The sequence below is a fragment of the Hirundo rustica genome, chromosome W (assembly GCF_015227805.2).
Source record: "Hirundo rustica isolate bHirRus1 chromosome W, bHirRus1.pri.v3, whole genome shotgun sequence".
NCBI lineage: Eukaryota > Metazoa > Chordata > Aves > Passeriformes > Hirundinidae > Hirundo > Hirundo rustica.
Genome location: NC_053487.1, coordinates 2,948,239 through 2,964,039, shown reverse-complemented (window position 1 = coordinate 2,964,039; position 15,801 = coordinate 2,948,239). Strand labels below are relative to the sequence as shown.

General features: G+C 42.7%; 1 protein-coding gene across 3 annotated transcripts in view; it reads right to left on the bottom strand.

Moving 5' to 3' along the window:
* The window catches only part of LOC120764895 (Golgi phosphoprotein 3-like), a 144,700-nt gene that overhangs the window by 87,686 nt on the left and 41,213 nt on the right, over positions 1 to 15,801 (bottom strand). For all 3 annotated transcript variants that reach the window (XM_058423903.1, XM_040089016.2, XM_040089017.2), the window contains exon 2: positions 6,657 to 6,788. In XM_058423903.1, the coding sequence (XP_058279886.1) occupies positions 6,657 to 6,788 (132 nt within the window). The remainder of the gene's footprint in view (positions 1 to 6,656; positions 6,789 to 15,801) is intronic.

The window sequence follows — 15,801 nt, the reverse complement described above, 5'->3', positions numbered from 1 at the left end:
ACAGTATGGTCTTATACTCTGACTTCTCCCCTTATTTTGCATCCTCTTTTAATCATATTCTTGGCTTCTTGTATTTAAGGTATGTTTGATGATTTCCTGTGCCTTATCTAGGGGGATAGCATTGGAACTGTTATTGGTATTACAAACCCAATACCGAATAGCAGTTTGATCTGAAAAAGTGCAAGCCACAGCTCTTCAATCTGTGGGCAATTATCCTATGTCAAGTTACCAAGCCTGGAGCAATACTGGCTGAAGAAGCTGGAGCAACAGTGTATGTATTACTGGGAGGAGATGACGCTCCTGTTTTCCTTCCTTTTCACAGGTTGACTCATCATACCTTGTAGGCTTGTACTACAAGCACATACCTTGGATACATTTCTGCAAGATCAATATGTAAATACTTGTATGTGCTTGGTTTTTACTGTAACTAACTTATTAGTCTTTTCAAGAAGCAAATAAAGAGCACCTGGTGTGTGCCCTTGTACAAGGTTTTAATTGGACATCCAAGGCAATTGTTGCCTTAAAACTGGAAGTAACTGCTATACATGGAGGAACCTTACAGCATCGATTACTGATAAACTACCTCTCTCTTCAACATCATAAATGTTATTCTGAGCTTGAAGGCATGTGCTGCTTTTACATAACTGCTGAATCAGCTAGTATGGATGACGACATTCAACATTTTCTGGACTTAATACATAGAATAACACAACCTATCAGGGGTGCCTGGCTAGCTGAGTGGTTTAGGAGGGGCAGGACACTTAACTCTGAGCATTATATGTTTATTCCTTTTTCTATATGCTTTATAAAGCGCCTGTGTAAATTCCGTATCCCACATTTCCAGCTTCAGCAGCAGTAAGTAAAGATCTGGTTCATGATCACCTGAGGAACCTGATTGAACATAGGTCTATGAGACCTGATGTGATGAATCAGGGTCCTGAGGGAATTAGCTGATGTAGTTATCAAGCTACATGATATTCTAAAAATCATGTTACTCAAGTGAAATCCTAGGTGACAGGAAAAAAAGAAATATTGTGCCCATCTTTAAAAAGGGTAGAAAGGAAGACCCTGGAAACTACTAGCCTGTCAGCCTCACCTCTGTGCCTGGCAAGATCATGGCACAGATTCTTCTAGAAGCTATGCTAAGGCACATGGAGGACAAGGAGGTGATTCAGGACAATCAGTATGGCTTCACCAAGGGCAAGTCCTGTCTGACCAACCCAGTGGCCTTCTACAATGGAGTAACCACATCAGTGGAAAAGGAAAGGGCTACAGATGTCCTTTATCTGGACTTTTGACATGGTCCCCTACATCCTTCTCTCTAGATTAGAGAAAGAAGGATTCAATGGGTGGACTGTTCAGTGGATAAGGAATTGGTTGTGATGCCTTAAGTTTTAACTTTATTGTTTTTCTGATTCTGTGCTGCCTAGGGATGTAGTTCTGAGCCTCATATTAAGTGCTAGTGAGCTCTCTTCATAGAGTAGGTAGACAAAACAAATCCTTTTCTTGCTGAAGACCAAGGACAACAAGTACAACTTTCAGGCCCAAAAGCATAAACAACAGTGGACTGAAGAAAGAAAACAAGAAGGATGAGGCTTCACAACCCAATGCTGTAATTGGACAATTAAACCCCAATATGCAAATGGACCAAAACTTATAAAAGTGTGAGACCTTGTGACCATTTTAAGTCCACCTTGGATGTAGCCCTGGTCAGGCTCTTATCCTGCCCAAGGTGTATCCTAAAGGCCTTTCAATAAATGTCTATTCTCTGGCTCTGTTCAGTCTGTCTTCGAGGTCAGCCTTCCCAAGGCATCAGTTGGATGGTTGCATCCGGAGGGTAGTGGTCAACAGCTCACAGTCCTGATGGACACTGGGGGTAAGTGTTGTCCCTCGAGGGATCTGTATTGGGACCAAGTGCTATTCAATGTCTTCATTAATGACATATACAAAGGGATCAAGTGCACCCTCAGCAAGTTTGCACATGACACCAAGATGAGGGTAGAGTTGACATTCCTGAAGGATGGGATGCTATCCAGAGGGACATGGACAAGCTCAAGAAGTGGGCCTATGGGAATCTCATGAGATGCACAAGACCAAGTGCAAGATGCTGCACCTGGGTTAGGGCAACCCTCACTATCAATACAGGGTTGGGGAGGAAGGGATCAAGGGCAGCCCTGCCAAGAAGGACTTGGAGGTGCTGGTGGATGAGAGGCTGGACATGAGCTGTCAATGTGCACTGGCAGTCCAGAAAGCAAATCATATCCTGAGCTGCATCAAAAGCAATGTGGGCAGAAGGGCAAGGGAGGAGATTCTGTCCCTCTACTCCGCTATCATGCGACAACACCTGGCGTACTGAATCCAGCTACCAGGTCCCCAGCACAGGAAGTACATAGACCTGTTGAAGTGAGGCCAGAGGAGGGCAATGAAGATGATTAGAGGGATGGAACACCTCTCCTATGAGGAGAGGCTGAGATAATTGGGTCTGGAGAAGAGGCAGCTCTGGGGAGACCTAATTGTGGCCTTTCAGTACATGAAGGGGACCTACAAGAGAGCTGGAGAGGGATTTTTTATAAGGGCATGTAGTGATAGGACGAGGGGGCACGGATTTAACTGAAAGAGGGTAGGTTTAGATTAGATATTAGGAAGAAATTCTTTCCTGTAAGGGTGGTGAGGCACTGGAACAGGTTGCCCAGAGAGGTTATGGATGACCCATCCTTGAAAGTGTTCAAGGCCAAGTTGGATGGGGTCCTGAGCAACCTGATCTATTGGAAGGTGTTCCTGCCCATGGCGGGGGGTTGGAATGATATGATCTTTAAGGTCCCTTCCAACCCAAACCATTCCATGATTCTGTGATGATTCTAGGATTGAGCATCTTCAAGAGGGTATCTTTTCTGTCTTTAATAAATGAGCTAATGTATAGAAAGAAGATCCTGTTTATTCAGATGATGGTCCTTAGCCTTACTGCAAAGAATATTTCTTTATTCCAGTTTTTCAGTGATTTAGCATGTACTACATTCGCCTTGTATTCAACTGCTGACATTTCAATTATACAGAATATTCAATTTTCATTTTCCACAATACAGCTTTGCAATTAAGCCATGCTAAAGATGAAGCATCTCTTGCATTGATTTTTAAGTAAACTTTATTATTTAGTTTTAACACAAAAATCCACTCATGCATTAATCACTCAGAATTGTCATCTATAAAATACTGAAGTTAATCTGCCAAGGATTTATTGGAATTTCTTTTAAGAACCGTAATTACTAGGTTTGCTTTGAGACTGTAAGGCAGCATAAAGTACCATTTTCTACCTTGAATAACCACTAGTGTTAGAAATTAATATACACATAAACCTCATTCATTTATTTGTTTCTAAAAGTGGCACCAGTAGATGGAACTACAAAATTATGCAATGATTGCATACTCTGAAGCCAAATGTACAAGGATGTTGCAACATAAAATATGTCATACTGACTTTCAAACATTTCACTAAGGTTCATCATGTCCTCATCTGCCAGTTTCTTATTCTCATTTGTCTCTCTATGGGATTCAAGCATGGATTTAATGCATCTTGATCACTTCTGAAGTTGTGCCTTAGAAATGGCAAAAAATAATCAGCAAATATCCACTCAATTTAATGTTTTAAGTGGAAATCTTTGTAGTTATCAATCTTTTAAGTCAGTTGTGCGACCAAGGCCATAATTAGCTGGTTATAATTCTGTACTACTTCCCAAAAAACTAATTCTACCCTTTTCTTGTTCTCACTTTATCACTTGTGCCAGCAGTCTCACTTGTGGCCTATCTGATGACAAGATCAAGAAAGTGATTCAAACTGATCAAAGAAGTGAATTAGTTTTTAGTCAGAGTGGTTACCTGAGTGTTGCACCAAAACTAGTAACAACCCAAGAGAGACTCCAATAATAAACCTCTTTTCAAAGACAGGACTAGCCTTCTCAGCTGCAGGACAGGCTAATGTGGCTGAAACCTGAACTCCCTCCATTCAGACCATAGTTTGAAGATACAGGGTTTCAAGTCAAAAATCAAAGCTTTGCTTTTAATGAAATTTTACCTTTCCACTAAGTCCCAGAATGGAGCAGGGATGAGGAGGGAGAAGGGCTAGCCTGAGGGACAGAAGCTATATAAAAATGTTATTACCACTAAGACTCTACCTCACTGAATCACAACCTTGGATGCAACTAAACAGTTCATTCCACTCACTAAGCACAGTATTTAATTCACAAAGATCTGAGGGCAAGCGGAGCAAAGCTTGCAAAGAGAGATGAGGGGGACACTTGGTAGAGCTGAGACAAATCTTGCAAATACATAAATGAGACTTAAAATGTAGTATTAATGCAAGACATCATATAAGGTATAAAACAGCACAAGTCATTAATGAGAAGGATTTCTAAACTGAGAGAGATGGGGCAAGGAGAGAAGGAACATCATATATATCAGTAGTTCTGGATTTTATTTGCATGGAATTCCTTAAGCAGAAATCAGTCCTCATTTGAATTTTATATTAAGACTTTTTCATAGAACCCTCTTGTCTGAAAAAAGAAATCTCTTGATTGCCTTTCAACAGCAGAAAAACCAAAGCATTTAATGTTGGGTACCTTTTAGTTCTCCTTAAACAAAAGAGAAGGAAACAAATTGAAGCAAACACACCAGCCCATCCCCAAAAATCACATGATAAAACTAAAAAAAAGGAAAACAGTAATTTTACTTGTATTCTTTATCAAGGTTATACACAAGTTATTTTTCCATTTTCCTAAAAAGACAGTTAAAAATTCAGTTAGATAGACCTAAAAATGTTTGTGCGATATGAAAATAACTGCTAAAGAACATTCCTGAATGCCTAAGGAACCAAAAGATTTGGAGGCAAAAGAAATAATTGTGCAAACTAATCAATGCTGAATATGCTTAAATGAAGCAAAAAAAAAAAAAAAATTAGGAGCTGTTTGTCTGAACAGAAGTTCAGTTCTTCTGAAGAGGAGGAAGCTAGGAGAAGCTTGGGGAATTTAACAAGGGATAATATTGAAAGGGAAATATGTCATAAAATATAATTTCTGATGGATAGACAACATTTGACTGTTTTCAATAAGTGTATTTTACAAATATCTTCTAATGCTGATAAAGTAAAAATTCTTCAGTGTGACTTTGCACATTTTGTACTAAGAAAAAAGATCCAGTGCCAAAAGTAATAAACTAAGGTGCCTCAATTATTCAGCATAATTCAGTAAAGAACCTCAAAAATTTCCCTATCTTAAAGGTTAGTGAGTACAACAAAATTAATACAGTGGTCACATGCTTAAACTAGATACAGTTAGCTTTGTGTTCTCATGAGCCCAAGGAACAAGGATTGTTTCCTTTCCATGCTGTCTTGGTTTGAAAGACCGGTGTCTGCTAAGAAAGGTGGGAACTTCCCTTGGAATGGAGAATATGACCCCCTCCCTCCAAATTATTATTATAACTTTGAAATTAAGGGGCTTTCAGGCAAAGATATAGGAAAAAGGAATAACAGTTCTTTACTAGGATGTATAACAAGGCAAACAAACAACAGCAACTATGGCGGCAGCAACAACAAACAGAACCAGAAACCCAGTAACAGCCTTCTTAGTTGCGGGCACTTTCCTCTTTAGTGTAGTTACGGTTGCAGCCGGCAGGGGTGCTGGCGGGCTCCCGGTGGGCAGGGCAAGTGCGATGATTCCTCCAAGGCTGCAGGGGGTGCTGTGGCACCAGTCCAGCAAGCTTTTCCCCACGTCGACAATGGCGGACGCAGCCGGCAGAAAGGGATGGAGAAGGGGCTTCTTTTATGAACGCCCAGGGGCAGCTGATTCCAGTGGCCCCTCTGGATAGCAAAACGAGCTGTAGCAGGGACCTCGGAGTAGCAAGCTGGGAAGGCAGGGATGAGCAAAGCCCCGGATCGGTAGATGAGATGTATCAGAAACTCGGCATCTGTAGCTGGAACCACGGAGTATCTGGGCAGGCAGCGGGTGCGAATTACAGTGTAGCAAAGAAACCTCGGAGCAGTGGCAGAGAAAACAGCGAGGGCTGGGCAGTGGCTGCCCAGCTCCTGAACACAGCTGAGAGAGAGGCTCCCTTGGAGGGGGAGGGGATTCCGGGGTTTTCCCCTGAGGCACCTGAGCAGATGGTGAAAGTTCTTCTTTTTTAGTGAGGTAGGGTGTTAATAAGGTCCCAGTTCAGTGGTTGCTCTCATGAGCAAAAGCTCACCCCACGGCAGAAGAAGAAGGACCTGACTGGACTCCTGCAGTGGTAGCAAATTCCCCTCCCAGGCAGCAGCTCCAACAGTCCTCCGAAGTCCAGAGTAAGAAAGAGGTGGGAGCCGCATCCAACCTCTCAGGGTATCTCTGCCCTTCCCAAGAGAAAGCCCCTCAGCTAAGATAGTGCCTCCATCTGCATTCCTCCCCCTCCCCCTCGGCTACATCTTTTGTCTCTCTTAAGTACCGGTCATGATTGTCTCTTAGCAACAAATGGGATAAAATTCCATGACAGAAAGAAAAGGAAAAAAATCCTAACCTCCAAAATCCATATAAAGAAAAAAAAAATTATATTGGTTACAGTTACCCTTAAATTATAGCTACTGCATTGCCTGAATCAGGACACAAAAGTAAATGTGACCACTTTCCTCCACTTACCTTTCTTGTCAATAGACTTTTACGCCTCATTCCACAAGCCTCTAACTGAAGACGCCCTCGCAATGCCAATTCAATTAACATACAGCCACGCAATCCGGAGGAGATGCAATCATTCCAAAATGAGGTGTAACCCTGTGAAGAATGAAAGGCAGTAAGATATTTCCACCTGAAAGCAAATAGAAAGAGAGGCTTACTGCATTCTCTAAATAGTACCCTGGCCCTCATACACGCATCACTAGTCAACACCATTTCTGTACCTAAACATGAAAGAGAAAACAGACTCATCCCCTATTAGTTTTGACACTTGGTCTCTGCTCTTTAAAAAGAAGGGAAACTTCAGGAAAGAGATGCAAAACAAGATAGCAAGAACAGTGTGAAAAGTGCACATTATATGGCTCTACGCAAGATATTTACTATATGTATTATTGTCCTAGGGTAACTTTATGATGCTTGTATCCCCAGTCGTCTGTTCTGTTTGTGCTGTATATTGAGTCCTGTGCCTTTAAGACTGGTTCTAAGAGCAAGGAGAAGCGCGGAGTTTGTTTTGAGAAAACTACCTGACTCCTCCACATTCTTCTGTGGACAGCGTGTTCGGCGGAAGCTTGGAGAGACTGCAGGACAGAGATCTTTTTTTTTTTTTTTTTTTTGCTTTTAGTTAGTTTCAGCTAGCTAAAGCAGAGAAGTTCCCTGGACTGTTTTTTTTTCCTTTTTCTTAGAACTATTTAAACCTGCTCTAGACTGAAAACCCAGGGGAGCACTGGGGGCTGCACCTGCGGCCCACCAGGGCCTGGACCTCGGCATTTTCCAGCAGCGCCGGAGAGACTGAGACTGAAAAGAGTCTGAGAGAGAGCCAAGCTCTACCCACAGCAAGGACTTTCTCAATTTGCCATCTCACTTTAGAAAGAGAGGTTTTATTGTTTTCATATTATTCATTCTTTATACTTGTATGTACTTCTTCTGTTTAGTAAAATAGTTTTTTCCACTTTTTTTCCACTTTCAACTGGTGCCCACTGCGGGGCTCGAGAGAGTGGAGAGTTTTTTTTTCCGGACCGGTTGGAGGGAGGGGCCACTTGGGCTTGCTTCCTTAGAGGGATCCTCTACAGGGGTTTTCTCCCAAATTTGTCCCAAACCAAGACAATTATGTTGTATTGATTGTTAATGTTGTATTAATATTTTGATAGTATGGTAAAGGTAGTTTTGTAGTTAAAATGTAGTTTTTATATACCAACCACAGGAAAACGTAAATCTTTCAGAGAAAAAAAAAAATTACTACTTCCTTATCAGGAGACCAACTTCTCCTGCCTTGCTCAGCCCTGAAGACGCCATAGAGATTAAAGGAAAAAAAGTGATACTAACCAGAGACAATTCTTTGTTTGAATGGAATTTATACATCATGTATGAAATGTATGAATATTCAACAGGCTATTGCTTTTAAGAGATAATCCTTTGTTAACAGGGGTCCTTCTCTGGAGCTTTTTTGCTCGGGGAGGCACCCAGATGTCTGTAACTTTGCTTTTATTGTCTCATATTGTCCTAACCCTAATTGTTCAATTTTTTTACTCTAACTCTATTTTTATAACCATCTTATTTACTATTAAACTTTCAAAATTTTAAAAACAAGTGATTGGCGTTTTTCACAAACAGGGACACAGCTGCTTCACCGTGGTCTTTACCACAGGCTGCAAGGGAATCTGCTCTAGCACTTGGAGCACCTCTTCCCGTTCCTTCACTGACCTTGGTGTCTGCAGAGTTGTTTCTCTCACATATTCTCACTTGTCTCTGGCTGCAATTGCTCTCATGAAGTTTTCTCCCCCCTTCTTAAATATGTTATCACAAAAGTGTTGCCACCATTTCTAATTGGCTCATCCTTGGCCAGCAGCCAGTCTGTCCTGGAGCCAGCTGACATTGGCTCTGCTGGACATGGAGGAAGCTCTCAGCACTTCGCATAGAAGCAATCCCTGTAGTCCTCCCACTACCAAAACCTGGCCACACAAACCCAATACAGTTGTTCTAATATGGACTGCCAAACTTCAAGCTACATTGGTTCTATGAACCACACTACCACACTTTTTCAACTATATTTTTACATACAGTTTTGCCATAATGGGCAAAAAGTCCTTCATAACAATGTTTAAGCCATTGACCATAACATTACAGTCTCTCAAAAGAGTAGCAACAGTTAAATATTAAAAAACATGCAAGAACAGTATCTAAGACAAAACAAAATATTTCTGAGAAATTATTTGTTTTTTGAGAAATTACTGTGAAAATACTTGTTACAATCCAGAAAGACTTTCCAAAACTCCCATGATGTTGCATCTCTGTGAAAACATCCACTTTGTGCTATACAGTTGCATTTTTTCTCCTAATACTGCAAGAGAAAATGGCTGTGATATCTCGCAGCAATGTGTTTGTCTTTGCTGAAGAGCTTCAGAAATATTCTCAAGGGTTTCTTGAGCCTCAGGTGTAAGGGTGATGGGAGATTTGATGTTACAGTCTCCTCTCAGTATGTTGAAAAGTGGCACAAACTCATTATTGGTGATGCCCAGTATTGGTCTGATCCAGTTCATCTCTCCTAAAATTTGCTGTAGATATTGCAAATTGTTGATATTGGTCCTAAGTTGTATTTTTTTGTGGTCTAATTGTTTGTTCTGTAATCCTCCATTCTAAGTATTTCCATGGTGGGACTTCTTGGATCTTTGATGTAGAGACTTCCAGTCCTGCGTTTTGAACTTCTGCGATCATGCTGTCACGAGCCTCTTGCATTTCTGTGTGTGTTGGTGCTGAAATGAGCAGATCATCCATGTAATGTATGATCATCACTTGCAGATGTTTTTCTCAAACTGGAGACAAGGCCTGTGCCACAAACCATTGGGAGATTGTTGGCGAGTTCTTGAGACCTTGCAGAAGAATCACCCAGTGATATCTTTATAAAGGTTCTTCTTTGTTGATGCTTGGGTTAGAAAATGTAAACTGAGGAGTGTCATCCGGATGAACCAGAATGTTGAAGAAGCAATCTTTCAAATCTATGATTACAAGTGGCCCCTCTCTCCGGATTATCGAGGGAGAGGGAAGTCTAAGTTGAAGTGGTCCCATTATTTCGATGACTTCATTGATTTTCCTGAGGTCATGGAGCAGTCTCCATGAGTTGGAAGTTTTCTTGTGGATGACGAACACTGGAGAATTCTAGGGACTATTTGTCAGCTTGATGTGGCCTTTCTGCAATTGTTCCTTCACTAATTTCTTAAGAGCATTTAACTTTTCTTGTTCTAAGAGCCACTGGTCCACCCAAACAGGGTTATCTGTTTTCTAGGTCAGTTTTAAGGTGGTGAGTGCTTCAGTGACCCTCATTAAAAATCCACTTCTATTCTCATTCCCTATTGTGATGTCTCTTCCCCACACTGTGATGGGCTTCTGCACAATGAAAGGATGAATGACCGCTGTCTTTCCTTCTGGTCCTGTAACAATAATTGGATTTTCACTCTGCATGCATAGAGTGGTTTTCCCAATCCCTGAGAAAGATTTTAGAGGTGTGTCATGGGTTGGCATAGTTTGGTTTTTAGTTAGGGAGGAATATGGAATGCTTATTCCCTGTCAGGACCTTGGAATTGCTTTAGAAAGGACAGGGACCTATCAGAAGACTAGTTTGGGATATTGGCATCTGTTTTGACCACTGAGAACGTCAAATGCAACTTTGGGAAGTACCCATATAAAGCCTGATTCTCCTGCAGGTCACTCTCTTGCTTCTGGGTCAGTCACCAGGTAACATCGTGGGCAGCAGGAGAGCCTGGCTCAGGCCCCGCTGCCCTTGGGTGTCCAGGCAGGGCCCGGCCAGGCCTCTGGGAGCCCCTGCCTGCACAGGGAGTGGCCCAGGCCGGCTGAGCCCCCTTTCCCCCGTCTGCCGGCAGGGGAGAGGGGAGGCTGCAGCTCGGCAGTGCTGGCCATGTGCCCAGGACCCTGGCAGAGGGGGCCAAGCCATGGCCTGGCTTAATAGCCGCTGGCAGCAGAGAAAGAAAGCCTGCAGCTTTATAACAACTCCGAGCTGAGCCACCCTAAATGAGACCAAGGGGTGGAAAGGAGGACCTCCACCAGCCTCCCCCATCAGCATGGCTTTTCATTTCTGCAGCCTGGGGGAGAGATCACATGGCCACTGCAGGCCTGGGCAAATTTAACCCTTTCCTGGCAACATGAAGCTTCCAAGGCCTAACCCTTCCCTGAGAGAGAGAAGAAAGAGATAGAGTGGACGTAGAAAAGACACTGCATAAAGTCAGTAGATCAAGAGTGAAAGAACTGATAATATTATTGGACAATGGGATCAAAGAAGTGGACATTTTTAACTGGACTTGTCTGGGGCAAACTATGGAGAAATGGACTGTTCCTTGCAACATCTTAATGTTGTTTGGGGGAATGCTGTTTCTAATCAAAACTGGGGACTGATATGATTCAGATTTAAGTGAGAATCTCAAAGTCCTTGCTCCTGGGTTAAAGAGAGGTCTCAGCCTTTGAGACAAAGATGATTTTTGGAGAGAAAGTGATTTAAATCCCTCAGCTCCTGGGGTAAGAGGGGGCCTTTATTTCTTTGGAGATAGAGACGATTTTAGAGATAGAATAAGAGAATCCTTGTTTTGTATTAGAAGAAGCATTCTTAAACAGTACCCCAGATACACTGAGAGGCCCATAAGTAGCCAGGAGAAAGGCTGCTAATGGGTAGAACAGCACAATCTGCAAAAATTCTGGGTGGTTGCAGATTTGTGACATTGGAAGCCACTAGACTGCTGTAGTCTTGTGGCGTGTCTCCATGGTACTCTAGAGAGACTCCTCTCCCAAAGTAATGAAGGATTATGTTTAAATGGTGAAACTGACTGAAAATCACAGGTTGTATCTCTCTATGTTGTTTTGTAAGAAAATTAACAGTTTTTAGGGGGAGGGAAGAGTGTTTTGAAGTTTCATTCTGTTTTGTTTTAGTTTTTTTCCCAACTTTCTTTTTTCCATCTTTTAGTGTTTGTTAATAAAACTATTTGTTTATTTTTAAGCTTGAGCCTGCTTTGCTTTTTCTCCTAATCTTTCTACCACAAAAGGAGAATAAACCCTAAGACCACTACACTAAATTTGGCAACCAAAATTTAGCAAACGTAAAACCACTACATTAATTGGTGTTTCTGCCCAGTTATTAAATTAAAACCATTACAACATGGCACTTTAAAATGCATCTTAGATAAACAAAAATGGGGAATGGGTGGCAAAACCCCACAGAGCAGAGTAGCAAAAGCTGTTTACACCTTGGATCACTTAACAGTACCAGAACAATCCCAAGACACAGTAATCTTAAATCATTTCCTATCACTGTAGTCATCTGGAGATGCCCAGTCACCTAAACCTAAAGTAATGGTAAAAGACATTATCATGAACAAGTGGGAGGGTCCATGGGACCTCATAACATGGGGACATGGGTATGTCTGTGTCTCTACAGACAGCAGAACATGATGGATACCCACCAGGTGTGTTCACCCGGCTCTACATCCTGCTCAGGACCAGCGACAACATCTTCCTGATGAAGCTCCAGCAGATGTGATGGAGCAGTGAGTTAAATGACTGCTGCAATTGATACATGGTGATCTGGGACTTTTTGAGATAAGTTTATTTAAGGCAAAAACCTGAACTGGAAAAGTTGCTTTCTCTGTTATTTGATTTTCCCACGGTTCTAAAGTTGAAATATTTATTGTTCAGAGTTAAGCTGTAAATTTGTAACTTCCAAGTAATAAGCCTCCAGTGTGCCAATTTGAAAGCTTGTATTGTTGGTAATCCTGCCTGACTGCTCCTGGGAATGGATGTAACATTTTCTATAATATGTGGGATGCATCACTGGCTAAGAGAGACTAGGCTTGTTGAGTTAGGTAAAATCATGTGTCATCATGCTGTCCTGTCATCTTATCTGCAAAGGGCCCTTGCAGGTAAGATAACAGAGGACACTGTGCATTTTATAAAGAATGGAAGGAGGAACTGTGATGGATATAGCTGGACTATATCTGCACAGATGATTTGGCTTTACAGATACCAGCTCGATCAGCCTAGCTTGAAGTAAACAAGTCCTTAGACATGATAATGATAGGTCAGATTCAAACCCAGACAGAGGACCTCAGCCAACCCCTTTGAAGCACGGATACACCCATATCATTGGTCAGTGAGCTAGATGGAGTTGAGACTCTTGACCAATCATGTCTGTAAGCACGGGAAATTTGAAAGCCCTTTGTCCTAGGGTGACTGTGATGCTTGTATCCCCAATTGTCTGTTCTGTTTATGTTGGATATTATGTTCTGTACCTTTAAGACTGGTTCTGAGAACGAAGCAGGGAGAAAGAGAAGCACCGAGTTTGTTTCCAGAAATTGCACTCACTCCTCCACATTCTCCTCCTGGACTGTGTTGTCTGCAGCACGGACAGACAGCAGGACAGAGATCTCCTTTGCTTTTGGTTAGTTTTTAGCTAGCTGAGGCAGAGAAGTTTCCTGGATTGTTTTTTTTTTTCTTTTTTCTTGGAACTCCTTAAGCCTGTTTTGGGCTGAAAACCTAGAAAACACCCAGATCTCACACCTGTGGCCCACCAGGCCTAGATCTCAGTATTTTCCAGCACCGGAGGGACTGATAAGAGACTGGGCGAGCTGAGCTACAACACACGGCAAGGACTTTCTGAATTTGCCATCTCTCTTCAGAACGGCAAGACGTTTTATTGTTTAATATTATTAATTTTTTTGTGCTTGTGAACACTTTGCTTGTTGAATAAACAGGTTTTTCCACTTTTCTCTGAGGAAACCTTTTTCCCAGACCAGTCTGGGGAAGGGCCGCTTGAGTTTGCTTTCTAGAGGGACCCCATTTGGAGGTTTCCTCAGAAATTTGCCCTAAACCAGGACAGCCCTATAAAAGGAGCTGCCCCTCATTAAACGTGGGCTGTTGCTGCATAATCTTCCGTGTGTTAATGTCACGTCCCTGTCTCCATGAACTGCAACAAGGCAGAGACAATTTTTCTCAAAATATGAGCTGTGGTGAGTTGTATTTCATAATGGACTTGATCATAATTGTGACAGAACTGTCACTTTTTTAGTCGGGGAGTTCCAGATTTATGTAGTAATTTTTGGATCTATAGAAAGACAGCTAGGGAGGGTAGAGGGGAGAGGAATAACAGCATATGCTGTCCACATACATTGCAACAGGTTAAAAAATAGTAGGAATTTTGATCTGCCACAGTTTTCATGTCAAAGATGGCCATTTCCTTCCCCTTGTATCCTCTCGCCAACATAAGAGTCTGCTGCAAGCAGATTTACTGTTGTAGTTCATTAATTGAGTTTATATTGTATTTCATTTTTATACTGGGTTTTATGTTTTCTTCTGTACCACCCCATCCCCCTGGAAACTGTATCACATGGTTTGTCCCTGCTCCTCCACCCCGCCCATTCTCCCACACTGGAATGTAACCCAACTCTGTTCCACTCCCACCTTGTCCCTGATTGGGTAGTGGCTTGTACCTGCCTCTAGGCCTGTCCACCCTGGGAAAAAGCCCTGGAACTGCCTGGGGAGCTCTCTCTTCCACCAGGAACGGGGACCGGACTGAGCTCCGGACTCTGCAGGGGCAGGACCCCTGAGTAAAGCCGTGATCCCCCCCGGACAAAGAGCAGACTTTCCTTTTGCCATCAACAGATGCCTGTTCTCTCTAAAGAAAAAAGGTTTGCCTCTGGGTAGCTTTTACCCTGGAAGGAAGATTCCTTCTGAAGTGGTTTCTCTCTCAAGTTAGCTGAAATGGAGCACGGGCTCTGAGGGGGAGAGAGAGAGAGAGCCACTTCACTTTACAACTTTAATCTACTTCGTAGCTACAATTATTGATGACAAACACTGCTTTTAAGTAATTTGATTTTAATGAAGAGTACCAGGGAATTGAGGAGCATAGGACTATCATATTCCCAAAAGACGAGAACTGCATTAATATACTGTTTCCTTTTTGTAGTCTCTCTACAATTACTAATATTCTTTTATTTTTTGAAAGCAACTGAGTTCACCTGAAGAACTTCTACAAAAAATCTCCTTAAAACTGTTCCCAAATCCAGAGATAAAATAGAAAATACAAGCAGCATCAAGGGAGCTAGCAGATGAGCTTGAAAGGCCATTCTCCATCATTTACCAACAGTCTTGGCTCACTGGTGAGGTTCCAGATGACTGGAAACTGGCCAATGTGATGCCCATTCACAAAAAGGGTAGAAAGGACAATCCTGGAAATTATAGGCCAGTGAGCCTGACCTCAGTACCTGGCAAGATAATGGAACAGTTTATACTGAGTGTTATCACACAGAATTTGCAGGATGGCCAGGGTCTCAGGCCCAGCCAGCATGGGTTTAGGAGGGGTAGGTCATGTTTGACCCACCTGATCTCCTTTTATGACCAGGTGACCTGCCTGGTGGATGCAGGGAAGGCTGTGGATGTTGTCTATTTGGACTTCAGCAAGGCCTTTGACACTGCCTCCCACAGCATACTCCTGGATAAGCTGGCAGCCTGTAGCTTGGACAAGAGCACTCTTTGCTGGGTTATGAACTGGCTGGATGGCCAGGCCCAGAGAGTGGTGGTGAAGGTGATGCATCCAGCTGGTGGCCAGTCACCAGTGGTGTCCCTCAGGGGTCTGTGCTGGGGCCAGTTCTGTTCAATATTTTTATTGATGACATGGATGAGCATATTGAATCTTTAATTAGTAAATTTGCAGATGACACTAAGCTGGGTGCGTGTGTCAATCTGTTGGAAGGTAGGATGACTCTGCAGAGAGATCTGGAAAGCTTGGATGGATGGGCAGAGTCTAACAAGATGAAGTTTAATAAGTCCAAGTGCCGAGTCCTGCACTTTGGCCACAATAACCCCCTGCAGTGTTATAGGCTGGGGAAGGTATGGCTGGATAGTGCCCAGGAGGAAAAGGACCTGGGGGTACTGGTCGACATCCAGCTGAACATGAGCCAGCAGCGTACCCTGGTGGCCAAGAAGGCCAATGGCATTCTGGCCTGTATCAGGAATAGTGTGGCCAGCAGGAGCAGGGAGGTCAGTCTTCCCCTATACTTGGCACTGATGAGGCCACACCTTGAGTACTGTGCCCACTTCTGGGCCCCTCAGTTTAGGA